The sequence below is a fragment of the Lutjanus erythropterus genome, chromosome 2, assembly GCF_056507025.1.
Source record: "Lutjanus erythropterus isolate fLutEry1 chromosome 2, fLutEry1.hap2, whole genome shotgun sequence".
Classification (NCBI taxonomy): Eukaryota; Metazoa; Chordata; class Actinopteri; order Lutjaniformes; family Lutjanidae; genus Lutjanus; species Lutjanus erythropterus.
Window position 1 is genome coordinate 37732638 of NC_139318.1, and position 20730 is coordinate 37753367.

The 20730-nt window shown below is 40.1% G+C and overlaps 1 protein-coding gene across 1 annotated transcript in view; it reads left to right on the forward strand.

Moving 5' to 3' along the window:
* magi3b (membrane associated guanylate kinase, WW and PDZ domain containing 3b) overlaps window positions 1-20730 on the forward strand; it is a 258901-nt gene that overhangs the window by 228223 nt on the left and 9948 nt on the right. Inside the window, exons 9-17 of the mRNA XM_084738936.1 lie at window positions 5036-5227; window positions 7161-7808; window positions 11648-11679; window positions 13995-14163; window positions 14285-14379; window positions 14526-14733; window positions 15829-16011; window positions 18311-18496; window positions 19605-19701. Coding sequence (XP_084595062.1) covers window positions 5036-5227; window positions 7161-7808; window positions 11648-11679; window positions 13995-14163; window positions 14285-14379; window positions 14526-14733; window positions 15829-16011; window positions 18311-18496; window positions 19605-19701 — 1810 coding nt within the window. The remainder of the gene's footprint in view (window positions 1-5035; window positions 5228-7160; window positions 7809-11647; window positions 11680-13994; window positions 14164-14284; window positions 14380-14525; window positions 14734-15828; window positions 16012-18310; window positions 18497-19604; window positions 19702-20730) is intronic.

Consider the following 20730-nt stretch of genomic DNA (forward strand, 5'->3'; position numbering starts at 1 on the left):
ATCTCAGCTGACTCTAGTTCGAGCATTAGCATTATCTTACATTAGCCAGATACACTTATGAAAACTGCCAGTGAGAGTCATCATTTCTTGAGGTTGAGCTGTATTTTGTATATTTGTACTTGTTTGTCCCTCATCCCTGAGAGCGGCTTCCCGGATCTCATTTCATGCTGCTTGCACCAAATACGATGTTTTACTTTTTTCTCCACAACTGATTGAAGACCCCCCAGAAATGATCTGTGACCTCCTTGGATCCCCACTGCCTTAAAGGATAATAGTAATAGTCATGATAAAAACTTTATTTATGTAACACTTTTCAAAAACAGGTTACAAAGCATTTCACAAACACATCGAAGCAAAACATAAAAGAAATAACATAATAAATTAAGTAGAATATTGCCAAATGGAAAGATACAGAAACACACATTCAGGAATATCAAATATAGAGTTCAACAGGTGAATCATCTGGGGAAATGAAGCATATCATCAATTCAGTAACACATACCCTGGAAATTTGGTTTACTATAGTGAAGAAATCAAAATGGGAGAGACATATTAGATCCCTGAGTTGTGTGACCTTCTAAACAAGCCACATACAACATGAGATTCAAATACTGGACACATAAAGGCACCACAGCTACAGTATATACAGTGGAGCTGAAAAGTGGAGCGTTCAAGATCTGAAGGAGAAACATGACCCGGAGAACGAGGATGTCTTCTGATATTTACAACGAACGACTTACTGTGACAAGGAAATGAAGTTACACCCGTCCACTGAAGTGAACAGAGTGATTGAACTTGTGCTTACGAGCAAAACACATTGAGAAAAAGTGAAATGGGAACTGAGCTGAACTGTAAAATCTCAGATGACGACTGGTTTAATATGTGCAAGACCCAACATACATCCACCAGCTCAGGAAGATGGAAAAAAAAAAAAACGTAACTAATTTTTTTTTGTCACTCCAAGAGCGAAGAGTCGACAGTTATCCATGCAGCAGCCTGGCTGGTGGATGCTGATGGCAACACGCGTGTATTTTGGAGCTGTCAAAAAAAACTGAGCTATACTAGGATATGGTTTGTGATGATGAAAGAGGCTCTCGGGTATGAAATACAGAGTTGTACAGTACTGTACCTTGGTATTCAAGTAGAGAAACCAGTGCAGAAGGAAGATAAGTACTTGGTTTTACTGGCTGCTAGGAAAAAAAGCAATTACCAGGAAATGGTATCGAGAGGACTATCCCACACAATGACAGTGGCTAGATATAGTAGAAGAAATACATGTGGTGGAGAAGCTAACACATATTTTATGAATAACAATGGGGGAAAAAAGGCAATTTCTCCATTCACAAATTACAAGTGGATAGATGCAAAACAAAAAGATTGTGACGTATGATATATAAACTCATATTTTATTTTAATGTTGTTGTTGAAAATGCAAGAAAAAGGAAGTGTCAAAATATAAATGGCAGAGGCAGAAGTACTGAACCGCAATAAAACATAAGCAAAGTAAAAACAGAAGAAAAAGCAATTCAGGAGAAAGAAATTCTGCAGAAGTGTGTTTTTGAAAGAGGTTTTAAAGAAGAAACGGAGCCGGTCTGCCTGTTCTGCTCCAGCAGGTCGTTCCAGAGTCGTGGAGGCCTCGACTCCAAAAGCTCCGTCTCCTCTGGTTTTTAGCTTTGACTGAGGAATTACTGCAGCAGGAGGATCTCAAGCTGCGTTCAGGCTCATTAGAGATTAGTAAATCAATGACATAATCAGGCGCAAATCCCAAACATCCTTTAATCATTGCAATTTTACAATTATTTCTAAAACGTATGGGCAACCAGTGTAGAAATACTAAAAAGAACATTTTGTGGACTCTTCTCTTTTGTAAGTTTTGTAATGGATTTTGTAAGAAGTCTGACTGCAGCATTTTAGTTGAAATTTGGAGATGCAGTGTTGAATGAGACAGGAATACAGCGAGTGACAATAGTCTCAATGGGGAGGCAATGAAAGCATGGATGACAGTTTACAGATTCTTAGAGGATAAAAAAATATCAAATTTTTGTGGTGGGTGACGCTGGAGATGTTCAGATGCCGTTAAAAGAGCAAAACCAACAATCAATCGATCCTGCTAACAAGCTCTGCGTGTGAGGTCCAACAGGTCTGATATCATTTATTCCTCTGAGGCGCAGACCTCGATTGTTGTCCAGAAACTCTTACATGACGAAGCCACGCTGTTGCACCGGGTGACAAGTTCCTTCGTTACCATGAACACAGATGCAGTTTATTTTTAGTCAATCCCACGTTGCCCATACAGTTGGCATAAATACTCATTAGTGCAACAATGGCGGTTGAAAAATAGTCCCTGACAAATGCACTGTTCACCTGTTTCAGCAAATTTTTTACAGATTTACATCTTCAGTAGGGATGAATGGGCTTTGGAGGACCGACTTAAGTACTGCTGGTTTTGGTCTTTTTATGGAATTTGTTAGTTTGTTTGTTTTTAATCCTTTTTTTTTTTCATTTAATTTCAATTTGTGGAAGTAAGAAAACACTCTATGGTACAGTGTTGCCTCTTGGTAACAGATTTGTGGCCCTTGACACTCACACAGTACGTCCTCATCAACAGTTCTTTAAAAATAAGAGGCAGTACTCTCAGGAAACTAAAAACAGTGTTTTTATTTGTCTCATGACTCTCTGGAGGTCATGTTGATCCCTTTTTCCCTTCCTCACGTGGTTCAGCTGCATCATCTCTCATAACAAACATGGTCTGAAAATGTCTTTTTCTGTCATTTTACAATCTGGAAAAAATGGATTCACATTAATAGATGAGTAAAGTTTAATTTTTAATTGTGTAATGTACTTTATTGGATAATTAATTCATGGAAAAGTGTTAAAATTTAAATGATGCTTTAAAGCAAAACTGCACTGTTATGGTATTGTGTATTTAGGGTTATTCACATTCAACCGATATAATACAGGGTGTAAAATGCACTGATAACCATTTAATTTTATTTCAACTCATAAGCAGTGAGACAAAATAATGGCAGAAACACAACAAATGGTGGCAACATGCTATATGTCAGGAAAGACAAACACCAGGAAACTGAAAACAAGCGTTTAAATTTAACACAGACGATCAAACACTGAAATGTGACGCACTTTGAGGAGGGTTATAATAGTTTGACTTGATAGATTGTTGATGTAAAGTTTGCTGAAATGCCGACACTCTTTGACACTTTCATTCCTACAAGTTGTTCTACAGTGGTACGATGAACAACTCATGGAAAGAGTTCATTTTTCAACCTTTTTCAAGTGACATACATTTTAAACTGGTGAGGTAATTTAATGTTTTCCATTACTATGATAATACATTTTATTCAGATTTTAAACAGTACTTCTCTTTTTTCATTTTCTTACCATTTGATACAGTGTTGCTTTAAGGTAGCGCAACATTTACCCTGAAAACAAACATTTCTTCACATTATGTTTATTTGCTCCATCGTTTGACACAAAGCACTGCTTTTTTAACCAACTGTCATCAAAATGTGTACAATAGAGGGTTAACTAGTAACTAGTGTTGATTACTTTCATAAACTTTAACTTTTTTATGGGCGTGGTGATAGTAAAATTCTGTTTTCAGTGTTATTATTAAAGGAGAAGTCAACTACTAGATATTTTTTGACCATATTTGTTTATTTAACTCTCATCTGCACTATTTGCTGCTTTTCTTTCTTTAATATGTAAATGAATAAATAAATAAATGAATATGAAATAAAATTAAATGAATGTTGTTTTAATGTTGATTTTATCATATTTTAAACACAATGAACATTCTTGGGTATATATATAATAAAAAAAAAACTTTATTTGTTTGTTAGTGCAGTGATATTTAGTAAAAATAAAGTTGATGTTTTTGTTTATTTTATTTAGGACAATGCACATGAATTCCACCATGCCAGATTGAGCCACACAAGCTAATTTTTATTTGCAGTTATATAAAACCATGCAAAAGCACAGACAAAAGTGAGTTTTAAGTAAGTTTATTTACTGCGCAGGCTGTGTTTCCTTCATTCAGCTCTGAAAATAAAAAAACATGTTAGTGTCTTTGAAAAAAAAAAGAACATTTTCTTAACGTTGAAAGATATTTCTGGCAGCCCAGAGACAGACAGCCACATCACATTCTCTCGATGTACGACACAGTCGCTGGAATGTGCATCATTTGTCACCGACTGGCATCAGTTTTACTGTTTTTGAGTCGGAGCTATAACGCAGCTCGGGCCGGAGACCATCAGGCAGCGAGGGAAAAATGGTGTGTCCATGATCTAAAGTGCTGATACCACAGCGCCAGATAGGGAAGCCGCTCAGTTTAATGCAGTGTGACCCTGACAGTTGGTTATCTAGCGGATTGCGTATGCCACAGTCGAGCTGCTGGTACATATTGATGTTGCCACTGACCTTAAGTTGTTCCTTACTCAAGTTATAAAAAGTCCACACTGACAAACCTCTTTTTTCGGAGTCACTGACTTCAGTATGGAGGGGATGAGAGAGGACATCGTGCTAAATTGGACACTGTCAGCGGTGTTAAATCACTGCTCTGCTCTATAGTTTTGTAATAGAAGGAAGCACGTAACAGTTAACAAGTAAATTAGCATCTAAATCAAACATTTTATAGCATTTTGTCTGTCTGTTTGCACTCCTTTCTCAGAAGGGTTGTTCAGAAAGGTCTCAGATGGGCTTATGTAGTTTAGGCATGTTCATCATACCCGTTAATTAGAAATGACTAATTACTTTGTTGATCCTCAGCACATAATGCGTATAATTGACATTCAATGTAGACATGGATGGATTTTGCTGTCTTTCAAGAGGGATATGAATTTATTAATAATCAGTGTTGCTTGATGCGTTTGATGTCAAGCTTTGTTTGGAGATTTGACTTGTGTTTGATGATGCTTGTCATTCACTCAGTCATTCTCTCTATGGTGCACCTCCCTCTCCTCCCACTCTTCACACACATTTTACACACTTACGCTCACACGTGTGCTTTGTTTTGCAGGTAAAGGAGGCGCGTCTGGCTTCACTTCAGACCCCAGCCAGCTGAAGGGTGAGATGTACCACACGGCGCTGAAGAAGAGCTCCCAGGGATTCGGATTTACCATCATCGGAGGCGACCGCACGGATGAGTTTCTGCAGGTGAAAAACGTGCTGAGTGACGGCCCCGCCGCCCAAGACAACAAGATGGCGTCTGGTGAGCAAAACCTCTGCAAAACACCTACATTTTTCCTGCTAACACTGTATTTTCTTCTGTTTACATTTACAGAAGTTCTGTTTACACTTACAGATTTTTTCTTTACATTGCAACAATGTTCAGTTATATTTACATTTACTGTACAGCAATTATGTTTAAATTTACAGTGGCTTATGTTTACATTTACTACAGTTATATTTACCTTATGGCAGTTTACATTTATAGCAGTAAAGTTTACATTTTACTTGTTAGAGTTGAGGCATAATGGTTAAATGATATTTTGTTAAAACCAAAATAAAACCTTAAAAAAAAACTGTATTCAATGAAATGTCTGTTCAAAATCCAGAAATGTTCTGGTGGCCTGATGATGACAGGATGAAGTCGTTGTTTAACTTTAACGTTGGCTAACTTTGTTTCTAAAGCTTGGAAAAAGCATCAGGGTGGTTTATTTGTTTAACATTAACTGTAGTTTATGTTGTTATGTTGTGCTGCTGCTGGTTTCTGGTCTGTTTTCTAATTAATGGTGTCTTGTAAACCTGTTTGGGCTGGACACATTTATGTTCACATATACCGCATTTTTTACACTCTATTTTAGTAAGTATTTTGCAAGGTCTTGTCTTTTTATTTCAACTCATAGAAAACAATAATACATTTTTCACAAAGCACCAGTTCTACACAAAATAACATTAGTTTCATTTGAGAAAATGAAGCAGATTAGAAAATGGAAAAGGTCTAGTAAATAAACCATGTTAGTTATGTTCTACGGTGCCTTCTTCTAATGCTCACAAGAACGAATGTATAGATACAAATTAAATGGTAGTATTAGAAAAAAAATGATCAGAAGTAATGATTAGAACAGATGCTGTGATTAGGGGGAAAAATAAGATAAGAATAACGCTATTAGTAATTATAAAAGAGAAGAAAAAGAAAAAAGAAGGAAAAGGAAAAAGAAAAAGAAAAAGAAAAACAAAGACACCAGCATGGGGGAAGATAGAAGCGTTGCCAGGCAACCTAATATATAATGTATGTCTTTATACATATTAAATAGTGAAATCTTGTTTGTTATGTTTTCAAGTGCACAGGGCCATCACCTATCGACCTTGTTTCACTGTGTACTTGCTGTTTGCGGTCGAAATGACCATAAAGAACAACCTACAGTACACACGCTATTTCAAGAGCCGCCACAGAGAGAGCTGGTCTTCTGATTTGGATAAACGGTAAAATCTCATTTAGCTGGCTGGAAGATCTATGAGTTTACAGCTGCTAATTTCGACAGTATTACAGAGAATTATTTTGCTGCCGACTTGCACCAAGTGTGCTAAAACAACAACAACAACAACAACAATGCACCTGCAGGTATTATTTTTACCTCTGTAGTGTTCACTTAACCTAACACCGTCCCCTGAGTTCAACGAGGCAATAACAGCAGCTCGAGCTCTATCAGGGGCATCGTTTCAGAGCAGACAGTCTGATTATGGTGGGTGTGAAGCCATCAAGCATCTTTGTGGTTGTTTTTTTTTTTTTTAGTTTTCTGATCTTGCCATTGCCTCGCGGCGGTCGACATAAACCAACAGCTGCGAGCTCTGAGCGTGTGTGATGGTTACAGTGTGACAGAAATCTACACCCGTCTCCCCTCCGTGTAGCTGTAGCTGAGAGCGGTGTTCAGGTCTGTTCAACAATGGAGTGAGTGAAGGAGAGGCAGGAATAAAGAAGGAATGAATGGTAGACTGAAGATAAAAAAGAGAGGCGAAGAGGTACAGGGAGCTGCCAAGATGAAAATACGAGAGAGCAGTGAAGAGGAAAGGGACATTTTTAGGGGAAACGTCCTTCTGACAAAGGGCAGAGTAAATGCTTTCCAAAGAAATGTAGAGAAGTGATATCTAGATTAAGAGGAGAAACTCCCCTGCCACTTGGTTTCTTTTCTCCGTTTCAGGTGATGTGATTGTTGAGATCAACGGGATGTCCGTGCTGGGGAAAACCCATCCAGAGGTGGTGCAGATGTTCCAGTCCATTCCCATCAACCAGTATGTGGATATGGTCCTCTGCCGTGGCTACCCGCTTCCTCCAGATGTGGATTTAGACAGCGACGACCCTCTTCCACCTCCTCCACCTCCGCCGGCCACCCAGCCCCAGCAGGCCCTGCATGGAGGAGAGGTGGTGACGGCCGTGCCCCTCATCAACGGACAGCCGCTGCTCGTGAAAGGCGACGTCCTCCACGGCTCCTCTCAGGAGCTCCACTACGTCACCATGGATAGCAGCGGCCGGCCCGTCGTGGCGGCAATGCCCAACGGGAGGCAGGGGGAACGCGGGGAGGTGGGCGCCTCGATGCTGCAGCCGGAGCTGGTGAGCGTGCCGCTGGTCAAGGGGCCCGGAGGGTTCGGGTTCGCCATCGCTGACTGCCCGCTGGGCCAGAAGGTGAAGATGATCCTGGATGCTCAGTGGTGCCGCGGCCTGCAGAAAGGTGACGTCATCAAGGAGATCAACAGGCAAAACGTCCAAACACTGAGCCACGCCCAGGTGGTGGACATTCTGAAAGACTTACCTGTGGGCAGCGAGGTCAACGTGCTAGTGCTGCGAGGAGGTGAGAAACTGAAGAAACAATACATCTCCGTATATCTGTCTGTCATCTGTCTATCTCACCATCTGTCTGTCTGTTTATTAGGGCTTCCCCCAATTATGTTATGTTCTCAGGCTTTGAATGGGGCGTGAGGGAAATAACAAAAAAATGAAAACCCAGGAATCAAAGAAAACAGAAGTGAATGCACAAACATAGACTTTTATTAACAATGTAAATAAAGTGGTGAGAAAAGAATCTCAAAACGTGAACAGACCATTACTGTCTAAAACAGTAGAAAGTGATGCTCCTTAGCTATAAACTACAGGATAAATGCAGAACGCCAACGTTACAAGGCTCGCAAACACTCTTTCCCCAGGAAGGCTGTCAAAGTTGTCAAAATACTACAACGCAAGCAAACACAGTCCCTTTGGAAAGGAAGTTAAAGTTGTCAACCCCGGTACACCACAGCTCGAGTATCGACAACCACACGCAGCCGGAAAGATGCCAAAATGGCCCTCCGGCCCTGTCTGCTGGTTTCCCCTGGTCCTTTAACCTCCGGGCCCTGGCGAGGTGGTGGCGAACAGCTGCCGCCTATCACTTACGGCAGCTGCAAAGAGAGCGAGGGCGGTAACCTGGAAAGACACAGGAGGGAGCACAAAGGAGCACAAGCTCTCAACACAGCAACAAAAAACACACACAGCATTACAGCATAAAACAATGATATTAATTTATTTATTAATTTGTTTATCCCATGGCTTTGTTTTATTAGTTCTGATTAGTTTTGAAATTATAGATATTTTATGGTAATTTCAGATTTATAAGATTTAAACTTAACAACATTTTATTTCTTTATTTTTCATGATCTCTCAAGGCTCACCTGCAGGGCCTTCCAGTGGGCCCCGGTCCGCACTTTGCGATTCGCTGCTCTAAACCATAGTCAGTAAATGTATAGGCTCACTAGTTGTTGCTGCCCTCTGGTGTTCGGGAGTATTAATAGCTCATATCGGTGATAATAGGTGCAATTATAGATAAATATTTGACAGTTGTCACTAACACAGTGTAGTAAAGCAGACAAGTAAAAGTAATGCTTTCATGTGCAGTGATCGGTGAAGTAATTCAGTTACTTTTGAGAGTGAGTAACTTGCCCAAAACTGCATGAGAGAAGATTTGTGCTGCAACAATCCACTGATACTGTCATCCTGGGTCTAACAGCAAGGCCCAGCTCCTGGATGGAGTTTGAAATATGTGTTTTTTTTTCTGTGACTAAACTTGGTCAGCAAATATTCTGCTTACCAACTGACAGTTAAGTCGACTATTAGGAGGCAGCCCTACTGTCTATGAATGTTTATATTTATATGGCAGACTGTGTGCCTGTATGTCCATGTTATTCTAGCCATCCTTTATTCTCCTGCTTTATATTCCCTCTCCTATGTGACGTAATTTGCTGTTGCTGTCAATACCATTCCAACAGTGCCCATGGGAGGTGAGGTCAGCGTGCTGATACTGACAGGAGGTGAGGTGGTGTTGTGGCTGGTTGGGGGGGGGCATCGACTGACCGCACACTGTTGTTGTGTAGAAGCCTGGTTGATGCCACTGCGCCTGTGGTCTGTATAAGGTCACCACAAGAGAGACTGCTGCCTTTTTCTTTCAGCTCAATAGATCCACCTGCACCTCCGTCGCTGTCGCACACAATGATCAGACTCGGCCCGACCGAGCCCCGTTTCTTCTCGCGTCTTTACAAACCGCGCATCTCGAACGTTTCTGTGTCTCTCCGCTCTACCCGCCTCTGTTTATGATGACTCCCGTTGAGGCGTAATGCAGTCTGTTACAAGTCTGAGAGCAGGAATTACATAAGAGTGGGGCTGTGCTTGATTCCAAGGGAGAGAGGGAGGAGGGTAGGCACCCTTCAAATGTCTCCTACATCATCTCCAGCTGCCCGGGGGATTCACTGCGTAAGTCGATGAACCCCGGATTGGCTTTGATCATTGGCAGAGCGCAGGCGGCTTCTGCATGCCTCTACATCCATGGCCCCTTAAAGAGCCATGGCTAAATGTCTATAGAGGGAAGGTCCTCAGGGGCCTCCTCCCCGCAGCCGTGCCCCAACTGTCCTCTTTTCTCTCCCAAACACCCACACGACTCCCTCTCGCTGCCGTGCCACCATCACTGTGTCCTACTCCACTGACGCACCGCATGACCCCACAGACGGCGCAGAGCGGAGCCGGGTTCAGCCTCACCCTGCCTGCCCAATTGGAGAGCTAATGCCAGCTTTAACCCTCATTAGACAATGGCCTTTGGCTTGGAAGAGGATCCCCATGAGTATGTGTGTGTGTGTGTGTGTGTGTGTGTGTGTGTGTGTGTGTGTGTGTGTGTGTGTGTGGTGGGCATCACTGAACAGCAGAAGAGCTAAAAGGATAGAAGAGTGGTGTGTTTCAGGTGTCTGTGCACAGCACTCTTGTCTTGTTTAAAGGGATAGTTCGGATTATTTGAGGTGGGGTTGTATGAGGTTTTTGTCCATTAAGGGTTGCACGATTCTCCGAATCTATGATTTGATACGGTCTCAATTCAATGAGATGTTTTAGTTTAAACATTTTTTTTTATTTTGCAGTGACAGCTATGCCATTGTTAGACTATCGAGTTTTGTTTCGATTTGTAAAGATCAACATTGTTTCGTGTCCAGCCAGCCATTGTCAGCCCATCCATCTGCCATTTGACGATATCTTCGTCCCCCCCACCCCACCCCCTTAATTCACTGCGTGAAAAGAGTGCAAAGGGCCGAGCTCTGCAGGCCGTTTACCTCTCACTCCTCGCCCAGCTGAGCACACTCTTGGTCCGGCTGAGTGGGTGTGTACTGTGCTGCTGGATTAGTATGCAGCACGGAGCAGCAGCTGTCAATCTGCAGACCATTGCATTAGCAAAAATAAAATGACAAATATTGCCCCAAAAATCAGCCAAAAAATCGATTCAGGCCATTGTCAATAGGCGCTAGATTCGTCCAATTGCCCAACCCTAGTGTGGCATCAAGTGTGATATAGCAAATAGTAAACTTTGCTGTGCAAATAGGGTCTATTTTTTTTAATTGGCTAAAATACTTTTTGTTGCTGACTCCGTCCACAGCAGTACAATCTGTGCTGATGTCCCTCTATGTCTCCACACTGGAGGCCGATCAGCATCTACTGCAGGTAATACACTAACTATCAATAAGAACCCCCACTTCAAATAATCCGAACTGCCCCTTTAATGCCTTTGACGAGACTGATGTTGGGTTGGGAATTTTCGCAGTGAGGCGGAAAAATGCCGCTGCGTCTCCCCCTTTTACATCAGGCTCCATTAACCCCTCATCAAGCCAAGTGTTGGTCCGGCCCCACGGGGCTGCGGGCTCCAGAGGAGTGTTTGTTAATCCAGTTTACGCAGGGTGTTTAGGGGAGGAGAGGAGTTGGGGGGTGGGCGGCTGTAAGAGATGATCTGTAGGGAACAATCTGAGTGCTTGAGATGGAACGTGTGGGTGTACTGTACGGCGAACAGAGAGAATTATCGGTCATTGAATTATATGCATGAATCTCTAATGCCCTCACCCGCTTCCTTTAGTCCTGCTTCCATGTAGTCAGCACTCCAGCACATGTACTACCTTTATATTCCCTATGTATCTTTAATCGCACATGGATGTATATTTCCTAATGGAGCATTCTGTAGTGAGAGCACCTCTTGAGTTTAGAGCAGCTCACTGGTTTATTTTTATGCTCGGTGCTGCTGTTTCACAGTCAGAGAGGCAGTGCCATCTGGTGGACGCCGGTTTAATGACCGTTGTTGTTCCAAATCTGCATTTCTAACCGTTATTCCTGTTGTCTGTCTGTGTCTCTGCATAGGTCAAACATCCCCTGTGAAGAGTCTAAAGCCTGTGAGTAACAACATATCTTTTCCTATTTCCTCACTATTGTTTCCCCGTGGGGACTTATCCCGCAATTTAATTTCAAAGCTTTTTGTCCTTCAGCTTAACCAGAAAAGCCTGTGTTGCATCGAATTAAATGATAGCAATAAATTTGAATATTGATTATGTTTCTGGGCGCCTCCTTTTGTTTGCTCTGAAAAACGGTCTTAATTACTTCCTTTCAGTATTCGTATTCTTAGGGCTATTGTCAGGGGATTGCAATGGTAATGAAGCATGGATGAGCCTCTTTAGATATGCTGGTATTATTAATACAACAGTTTTAGATAAAGAAGTTGCCCTTTCTGCCTGAATGGGTCTGTCACAGCCACGGGAAAATCTTTAGTTAGTTTTTTTTTTTTTTTTCCTGTGGATGTGATATTACATTCAAATCCCACTGCTTGGCCCCGAAAACAATCAGAGCGATGTAAACTGAGAATGGTTTTTATTGAGAAAAAAATAAAAGAGAACCACTGACGTGACCTTTACTGCTTCAGGTAATCTATCACTATTAGATGCTCAGCCGCTTGTCCTTGATAATGAGCTGTAGAGCCTGTCAATAAAACATGTCCTTCATAGGTGAATACCAAAAGATATGTGAGCTAATGCAAATCTAAAAGTGAAACTGTAATAATATTGCAAACACTGATACTACTGATATAGAAATATGTCTTGTATTTACTGTAGGAAATTATAAAATGACCATGATATGTCGTCAGAGGTTAAGGAAAGATGCTAAATTGAAAAACCGGCTTGATATAAACAACAACGCTACAGCCGGCGTGTTCACCTTTGAAATTCACACTGTGGTGCAGAACACTGGTTTAGAGTTAGAGTAATAACACTTGACTTATCATGGATTCAAACGTGACTTAATGTTTAAAACAGCATGAACTCATTCATGAAGGACCTCATGAACTGTCAGGAAAGTGCAAGAAATAACAGCATCTGATGCACGACTGAATGAAAAGAATAATACATTAAGGCAACGACTAAGGTATTTTAAGATGTTCCTTCTTCATAAGTAAGGCTGCAGTGCTCAGTTATCATCATGATTAACTTTTACTTTAAGCTTTAGCATTACTTTGTGGCTTCATCATGTTTGTGGCCCTTCTAACAGCAGCGATCTGTCTGTCTTTAACACTGATGAATAACATGATTAATGGTGAGATTATTGTAAAATCACATGTATTAACCACTGCATATATGCATACATGATGCATGAGATACTGTTAATTCTTGCACATTCCTGATAGTTCATAAAGAACTATTTAAATGCGCTTGTGTAGGTTCAATGTCCCTGCAGCCTGCAGGCAACCTGCCGGTACTTTGAGTCTGGTTAGGAGGTTGGCAGGAGGAAACAACTCACCTTAACCATAAATCTTATATGAAAAAGAGATTTGACCTATTTAACCATCCAGCTCACTGTTTGGACTGCTGTACTCACTTTTGAATGCTCGGGTCTTACATATTGCTCCTTTAAATCAGTATGTTTATGTTTATGTTTATGTTTATCTAAGGATCCCCATTAGAGGCACATGGACGGAAGGTTCCCCTAAAAGAAATAACATCAGTTCAGGTTTACGCTATATTCTGAATACCTTCACCTCTTGCTGCCGTCAAACAGCCTTTCCTAATGGGAAACTGTCGTTATGTAAGCACCACAGGCAAAATCAGTCATTTCACCTCATTGCTGATCTACCTCTGCCTCGATCTGTTAGTTTGTTTGTGTTTTTGTGTGACTTCTGTGAATCAGAACTATCCTTTTAAAACACCAAAGTCACCCAGAAACACAAACTAACTACCGGACTGGACTCCTGTGTTCTGCGAGGTAAAATTACTGATCTCACCCATGGAGTTTGGTTGGTTTGGAGAGACTGTTGTTTAGCTCATATAACGGTGGTTTCCTGTCAGAAAAGGTTGTCTGGCAACAAAGTAAAGCAGTGACAGTAGTCTAAATATAGCGGACACTTGAACTGATATTAAGCAGCTAAGCAGTGTTTTGTTGCTGACCTTCTCCGAAGCAGTACATCGCCAGGATGAGACTCTAGTTTTCCTTGGAGTCCTGGGGGATCAAAATACAACACCATAGATTAAATAATAGAGACAATAATACAAAACAGACAGAGTGTGCAAATTAATGGAATTAACAATGAAGTAGTAATGAATACTAACGAAGAAGAAAACAAAAAACACTTAACATATTAAGTGATACTAAAGTAAGCTGCATGAACAGCTTACGTTTTTATGCAGTACGTGTTATTGATGGTACATGAATTTCACTTCAGAGACAGGAAATGACGGCCAGCACCGAGACTCTGGACGGCGCCACAGACTCTGCACCCCAGGCCCTGCCTTACCACTCCAACACGAGCACACTGCGCTCGGTCGCCGACTCCCCCAAACGGGACGCCACAGAGATGTACCTGAAGTCCAAAGCCCTGCTGGAGAGCAGACGTAAGTAGAAACCAGCACACCGTCATCTGCTTTTTCTCAGAAGTTGCTTTTTAAAGGCGAGTTTAACTTGAAGCCTTGAACCCCCCTCACCCAATAGTGATCAAGTATTACTCATCCGCAGAGCCTCACACCAAAGACATTGATGTTTTTCTAAAGAGAGACATTGAAACAGGCTTCGGCTTTCGTGTTCTGGGAGGAGAAGGACCGCAACAGCCAGTAAGTATATATAACACTCTTATCTGCATATGTGAAGTATTTTAATCTCTATTAATGAAAAGATATACCATGAGAAAAGTGCTTGATGTGGAAAATGATCAGATTTCCTTGCTCTTCAGTTCTCCATCATACTAACCCCCCCTCAGAATGTCTTTCCCCAGGTCTACATCGGGGCCATTGTGCCCAGCGGAGCTGCGGAGAAGGACGGTCGTCTGAGGGCGGGAGACGAGCTGATCGGCATCGACGGCGTGATGGTGAAAGGTCGCTCGCACAAGCAGGTGCTGGACCTGATGACCAACGCTGCACGTAATGGTCAGGTTATGTTGACCGTACGCAGGAAGGTCATCTACAGAGGTGAGGAGTGATCAGAACAACAACTGACAATATTTAAATGTTTTATTTGCATCTACTTAAACCTGCAATTTTTCACAGAGATAAATGGCCGTTGCATTACATTAAGCCTATCATCGGCAGGTAAATCTGTCTGTATTTTGCATAGGAATGTAATGACAGAAAAACTCAATGTACCATAATGTCCATGATATGATATTTTTTACAATATTAAAAAAGAAAGTGACAACTTGAAAAAAGTCTTTTATTAAATAATAAATCTGATGTGTACAGAATCCTTTGTTTGTATAAAATTTGCTTTTCCATTCAACTTAAAGTGCTTCTGCTTTCCTTCCGTAATCAAATCGTGCTAAAAAGACCATGAATTGTCTTTTAGCAATGAATTTTTGAATTATCAAAGTATTTTATTATCATCATACAACAGGGTTGTACATGGAAATGACAGCTGTAGTTCCTTCAGATTCCAGGGAGATTTTGTCACAAACATACAGTATTATTGCAACAATCAACTAAACAAAATGATATGAATTAAATTTTAATTTACCATATCAGAACTTTGTACACACTCATTTCTCAGTGCTCTATACAGACGCAGATTCTACACCTCCTCCAAAAAATTCCTTTAAAAAAACAACAATTTTTTTGTTAACAAATATTTAATGAGTAATGTAGTTATTTGTCACGTTTATTTAGGCATAAGTCAATAAAAATAAACATTTAACATGTGTTACAGAAGAAGACTTATGCCCAGATATCCATACAGATGTGTTTAGATTTTGGTTTTCTCTCTGGTGTGTCTAACACTCATCAAAAAAACACTCATCTCGAGCATGAAAACATGTTTCAGCGTCTCACAGGACTTTCCTGAGAAAAACCCTCTGACACTCAGGAAGTGATGCAACTTAAATTTTGCAAGAAACAGCAGCAGTTTTGATGGTTAAAAATAGACAACCAGTATAACTGACCAAAGAAAAGAGTCACCAGCACAGTCACTGGTAGCCATTAGCAACCACCTTCAACATCCACATAAATAAAACCCACTGTGACTCTCTTCACCCCGAAGACAAACACATTAACATCTGTATGTTTCTGTTTCAGAGGCGACAGATGAGGAGGCTCAGGAAATGACTCCGGTGCTGGTGAACGGTTCTCCCAAGCTACCTCGCATACCGATGCCCAGCGCCCTGGACCACGAGTCCTTTGACATCACACTCCACCGCAAAGAAACCGAAGGCTTCGGCTTCGTCATCCTCACCTCCAAGAGTAAACCGCCGTATGGAGGTGAGACTCCAGTCCCTCGAATTCTCCGTCACTTAGATTTTCATTGGCATTTCAAGCTTAGCACTGTATTTTATTTTTTATTTTTTGATTTAATGTTCAATTTTTTATATAAAATGTTTCGTGTCTTTAGTTTTACAGATAAGTACAATGCAAAAACATCTTGGTGGTGAATAAACAGAGCAAGAGGACAAAAACTGAACGTGATTGACAGGATCAGAAACAAAAGCAAACAAAAATCCACAAGAAATGAGGGGCTAAAGATGCTGAAGAATTCAGTATGAGAACATAAATTGATGCAGTGTGTCCAAAAACAAACGACGATCACGACTATTGAAGTATAGACCAAGAAGGAACCCTGCATTTTCTCAAATATATCAGCAGTGCCACAGACTATAAACCTGAGCTTCTCCAGTTTGAAGTGCTGTATGACATCTCTCAACCATAAAATAATCTCTGTGCTGTGGGTTTTTCCAGTTTAGGAGAACTAGCGTGCGTGCTAATGACATTATAAAGCCTCAAACTGTGTGATTAGCTCCCTCAAGAGGACGATCCTCTCCTGAGACACTGAATATGGCAATTAAGGGATTAGATTTTATCACCTGCCTAAAAACATCTGATAGATTTAGAAGAAATGGAAAAATAAATTTCCGGTAGTTAGATGATTTAGGACAGAGCCAGAACATATTTGCTGAAAAGTTTTACTTTGGAATAATGAAGACAGTCTAGTACTTTGAATTCCTCTAGGACCTGCCTAATGTACCGTCTATTGATGCTTTATGTACAAGTGTTTTTCCCACTGATTCTTTTATACGTCCAATCCCAAATCATTCTCCAGTGCAGTTTTTAAAATATTTTAATATTTTTGCTATTTTTTTCTGACAAGTGTCCCATCCCAACCTTCACCAGAACACCCGTTTGGTAAAATAAAAGTACAAAATGGAGTCCATAATGACGTGATTTTCATAAAAGGATTAAGAAAATGACAATAATGACAAAGGCAATAAGAGAAACACTTACAGTATTGATCACTGGTTTTCAGATGTCATTGCAAAATTTAAGACATTATAGTTTGTAGCAGTTGTGTATAAACAGCTGGATGTAGATGTGAAAACTGTCACTAAAGACCTGTGACTCAGGGATTTCTGTGAACTGCTGTGTATTTAAATTCAGCACTTTTCATGTGAGTTTCCAGTCAGTTGGAGCAATAATTTCTTCTTAATGTTGACCAAGAAAATTAAGTTCTCCTGCTCATAAAGCCATGCCGGCAGTGCTCGAGTTTCTGACGTTGTTACTTTGTTGCCCAAAACATGGCATTATGTGACAATAATTCTGATCTGACACGCTGTAAAAAAAAAAAAAATAGTTGACACAACTTAAAAGTTCAAGGGAATGTTTTGCAATAGATTTTTGAGGTTTTAGTGCAACACAAGCTCTTAGGTTTTGAAATTAACTTTAAAAAGTGTTTGCTGACCTATAATCTTCTGTTGAGATAAAATACTTTTCTTCTTTAGATAAATTTGAATCCTTGAGTTTTAGAAGCTTAAAAAAAAAATAAAAATTGGTCACAGTGAGCAAACCTGATATGTCTTTCTTTTAGTGCCTGAAATATCAAATATTTTAAACTGAAGATATTAAAATTTTAATGTTTACTTTCATCTTAATTAATTTACTCAATATTTTTTAAAATACAATGTTCTGAGTTTCCAAATCATCTCAACAAAAGATCAGTAGTTGAGATGAGATGAGCAGTTGGGCTCAAAACTAAAAAATCCAGTCCGTTGCCAACTTTTTCTTTTTTACAGCGCAAGCACCCTGACTTCCCCTGAGCTGAGGACTTCAAATCTGAGCTGAAATAGCCTGTAGTTCTTCCTGCATCCAGTGACATCACAGTGATGTCACTGGATGCAGGAAGAACACCAGATTTTGCAGCAGAAGAGCTCGGCTTTCTTGTTCAACAGAGCGCAAACTGGACACACTTTATTGCTTCAATTGACTACATGTACCATCAACATTGATTGGACAGCCACATAAAAAGTATATTTAATGATATAACTCACTTCAAAGAGGCAAAGAAGAAACAGTTATATGCAATGAGTGTTGTGTTTGTCTCCTTTGAAGCTGATACTCTCAGTCTTCATCAAAAATTCAACACGCTGAGCAGATTTTAGCGAACACAGCAGTTTTTCTGAACTACAGAGTCGACCATTATGTTGGCTTTCTAGATATATTTCAAGGTTTTCATAACGGTCACTCCATCTGGGTCTTAATGTCTCTTCTCTCTTCTTATCTGTGATTCCAGTCATCCCGCACAAAATTGGCCGAATCATTGAAGGCAGCCCCACCGACCGCTGCGGCCTGCTGCACGTCGGAGATCGTATCTCGGCGGTCAACGGACGCTCCATCATCGAGCTCTCTCACAATGACATTGTTCAGCTTATCAAAGACGCCGGCAATGTTGTCACCCTCACTGTGGTTCCTGAGGACGGTGAGCGAATGCATCTGCATTTATTATAGTCGTGTGTTGGTCTTATGATCCCTTTTGTCCCATATGATTCTCACTCTTCATTATCTGCAGAGGGGTAAGTTTTTCAAAGCAATCAACCGCACATATAATAAGAAGATATGGATATTTTAGTGTCAGTATTAAAAATTTAGTCCTAACTTAAGGTATTCCAAAATTGAAAAGGGTGATCCCTGTTTCTCTGAAAGGATTTAATGATTGAAAATGATAATGTCATGTGATAAGACTTTATAATAGCCATCCTTAATAAATAGTATATTAGTAGTTAATTGAATTAAGATTTATAAGGAACTTTCATATTGTGTTGATTTTGGAGGTTCATATCCACAAAATATAACATCAAAAATAAAATTACGTAAATAAAAATCTCCTCTCGATTCCTTCTAACTTGCTAACGTGCAACTCACTGTAACCTTGTCTGGGAAAACGAAAACACAGACTGATTTCATCTGATTTCACAGACAATCTGACCCGCTGGCAGCCGTCATGAATAACTATAGAGAAACAGCTGATCTCATTTGCTTATGTAGGTCATTTAGAGACATCAGTATTAAACTGAGACTGTTTCATAACCGCTTAAAATCTCCTTGTAGTTTAATTGTTACTTTACTGTTAACAAACAAGGGAACTATTATATATAATGTTTGTTAAGTATTTGTAATGCTATAATTTATATTACTTTATCGTTAGTTTGTTTAATATGAAATAAAATTACATCCTGATTACTTTAGTAAATTATATTGTTGCGCACATAACAAAACATCTTGAAAAATGTCAGTTATAGCATTACTAATAATTAGTCAATAATAATTATCATTTAATTGTTTGTTAACAGTGAAATAACAATTATTAAATATCAATTTGCCACTTATTAATGATAGTTATCATTAAGTGTTACTGATAATGCTTATAATTTTGCAGGCTTGCAAGTTGCAATGTTTTTTTTTTAATTTTATTAAAGAGAATAGACAGATGAACCATTTAAGTTTAAAATGAATATAAAACACGCAGGATTCCTTCTACTGAATGATCATTTTTGCACTAAGTGCTATAACATCAAAATGTGTTTTAGAATACAAGGGCCCTCCGTCTGGAGCCAGTTCAGCTAAACAGAGTCCAGCTCTGCAGCACAGAGCCGTGGGGCAGAGGTCAGCACTGCAGGATGAACGGTAAGGATCCACTCAACACAACAAAAAAGAAAAGCATAACCAGCAGAAAGAAACATTTAAAACTGTCCAAACATCTGTGCATACTAGTAGATTTTAACTCTAACTACACTAATTTCTTACCTGGTGCATAACTGTGCCTGTGTCAGTACCCTGTAGAAGTTAATTAAAAGGATAGTTTGGATTTTTCAGTAGGAAGCGAAACAAAGTACCGCTGTGGACAGAGTCAGCACCTAAAAAAGACCCTCCTAAAAAAATCGATATCAGTTAAAGCGTACGCTCTGTTCGGACTATTTTCACCGCTCGACCTTGCTGTTCAGACGGCCTCTTCTGACGGGACGCAGCCAGATATCACTCCTCCTCACTCAACAAGACTCCATCGGCAAAATCAGCAGTTTTACTTCACAGAACACAGGAGTTGCTGGTCTCCTGCTGCCTCGATCTGTTAGCCTGTTTGCATCATTGTGTGACTTCGACGTTTGAAAAGGTTAGTTCAGCCCCGCCGAAGTCAAACAACATCATAAACAAGCTCGCAGACTGAGGCAGTGGTAGACCAACAACTCCTGAGTTCTGTGAGGTAAGATGACTGGAGTAAGACAGAGTGATATTTGGCTTATATAACATCGGCTTCCTGTCAGAGGAGGCTGTCTGACAGCAAAATAAAGAAGTGAAAATATTCCAAATATAGTGTACAAAATTTATTTTTAGGTGGACATTTTTTTAAGTGTCTGTTGCTGCTGACCCTGTAAACACTTGCTTCCATGCTGGTGCTCCTGTCTGCTTCTCCAAACTGGAGCAAGTCAGTTTTTGAACTATTTGCACCTTAAAAGCACAAAATATTCCTCATGTCATCAAAATGTGCCTTTGCAAACATGTCCTGTTAGATAATGGTGAGAAAAATAATTGTGCTGCCCTTTTTAAGTTTTTTTCTCTCTCCAAATTTGTATTTACAATTCCTGACTTACTGCTCTTATCCCCACTTTTGGCCTGAGGAGAATATGCACACAAGTAGATAGTAAATGCAACAAAAAA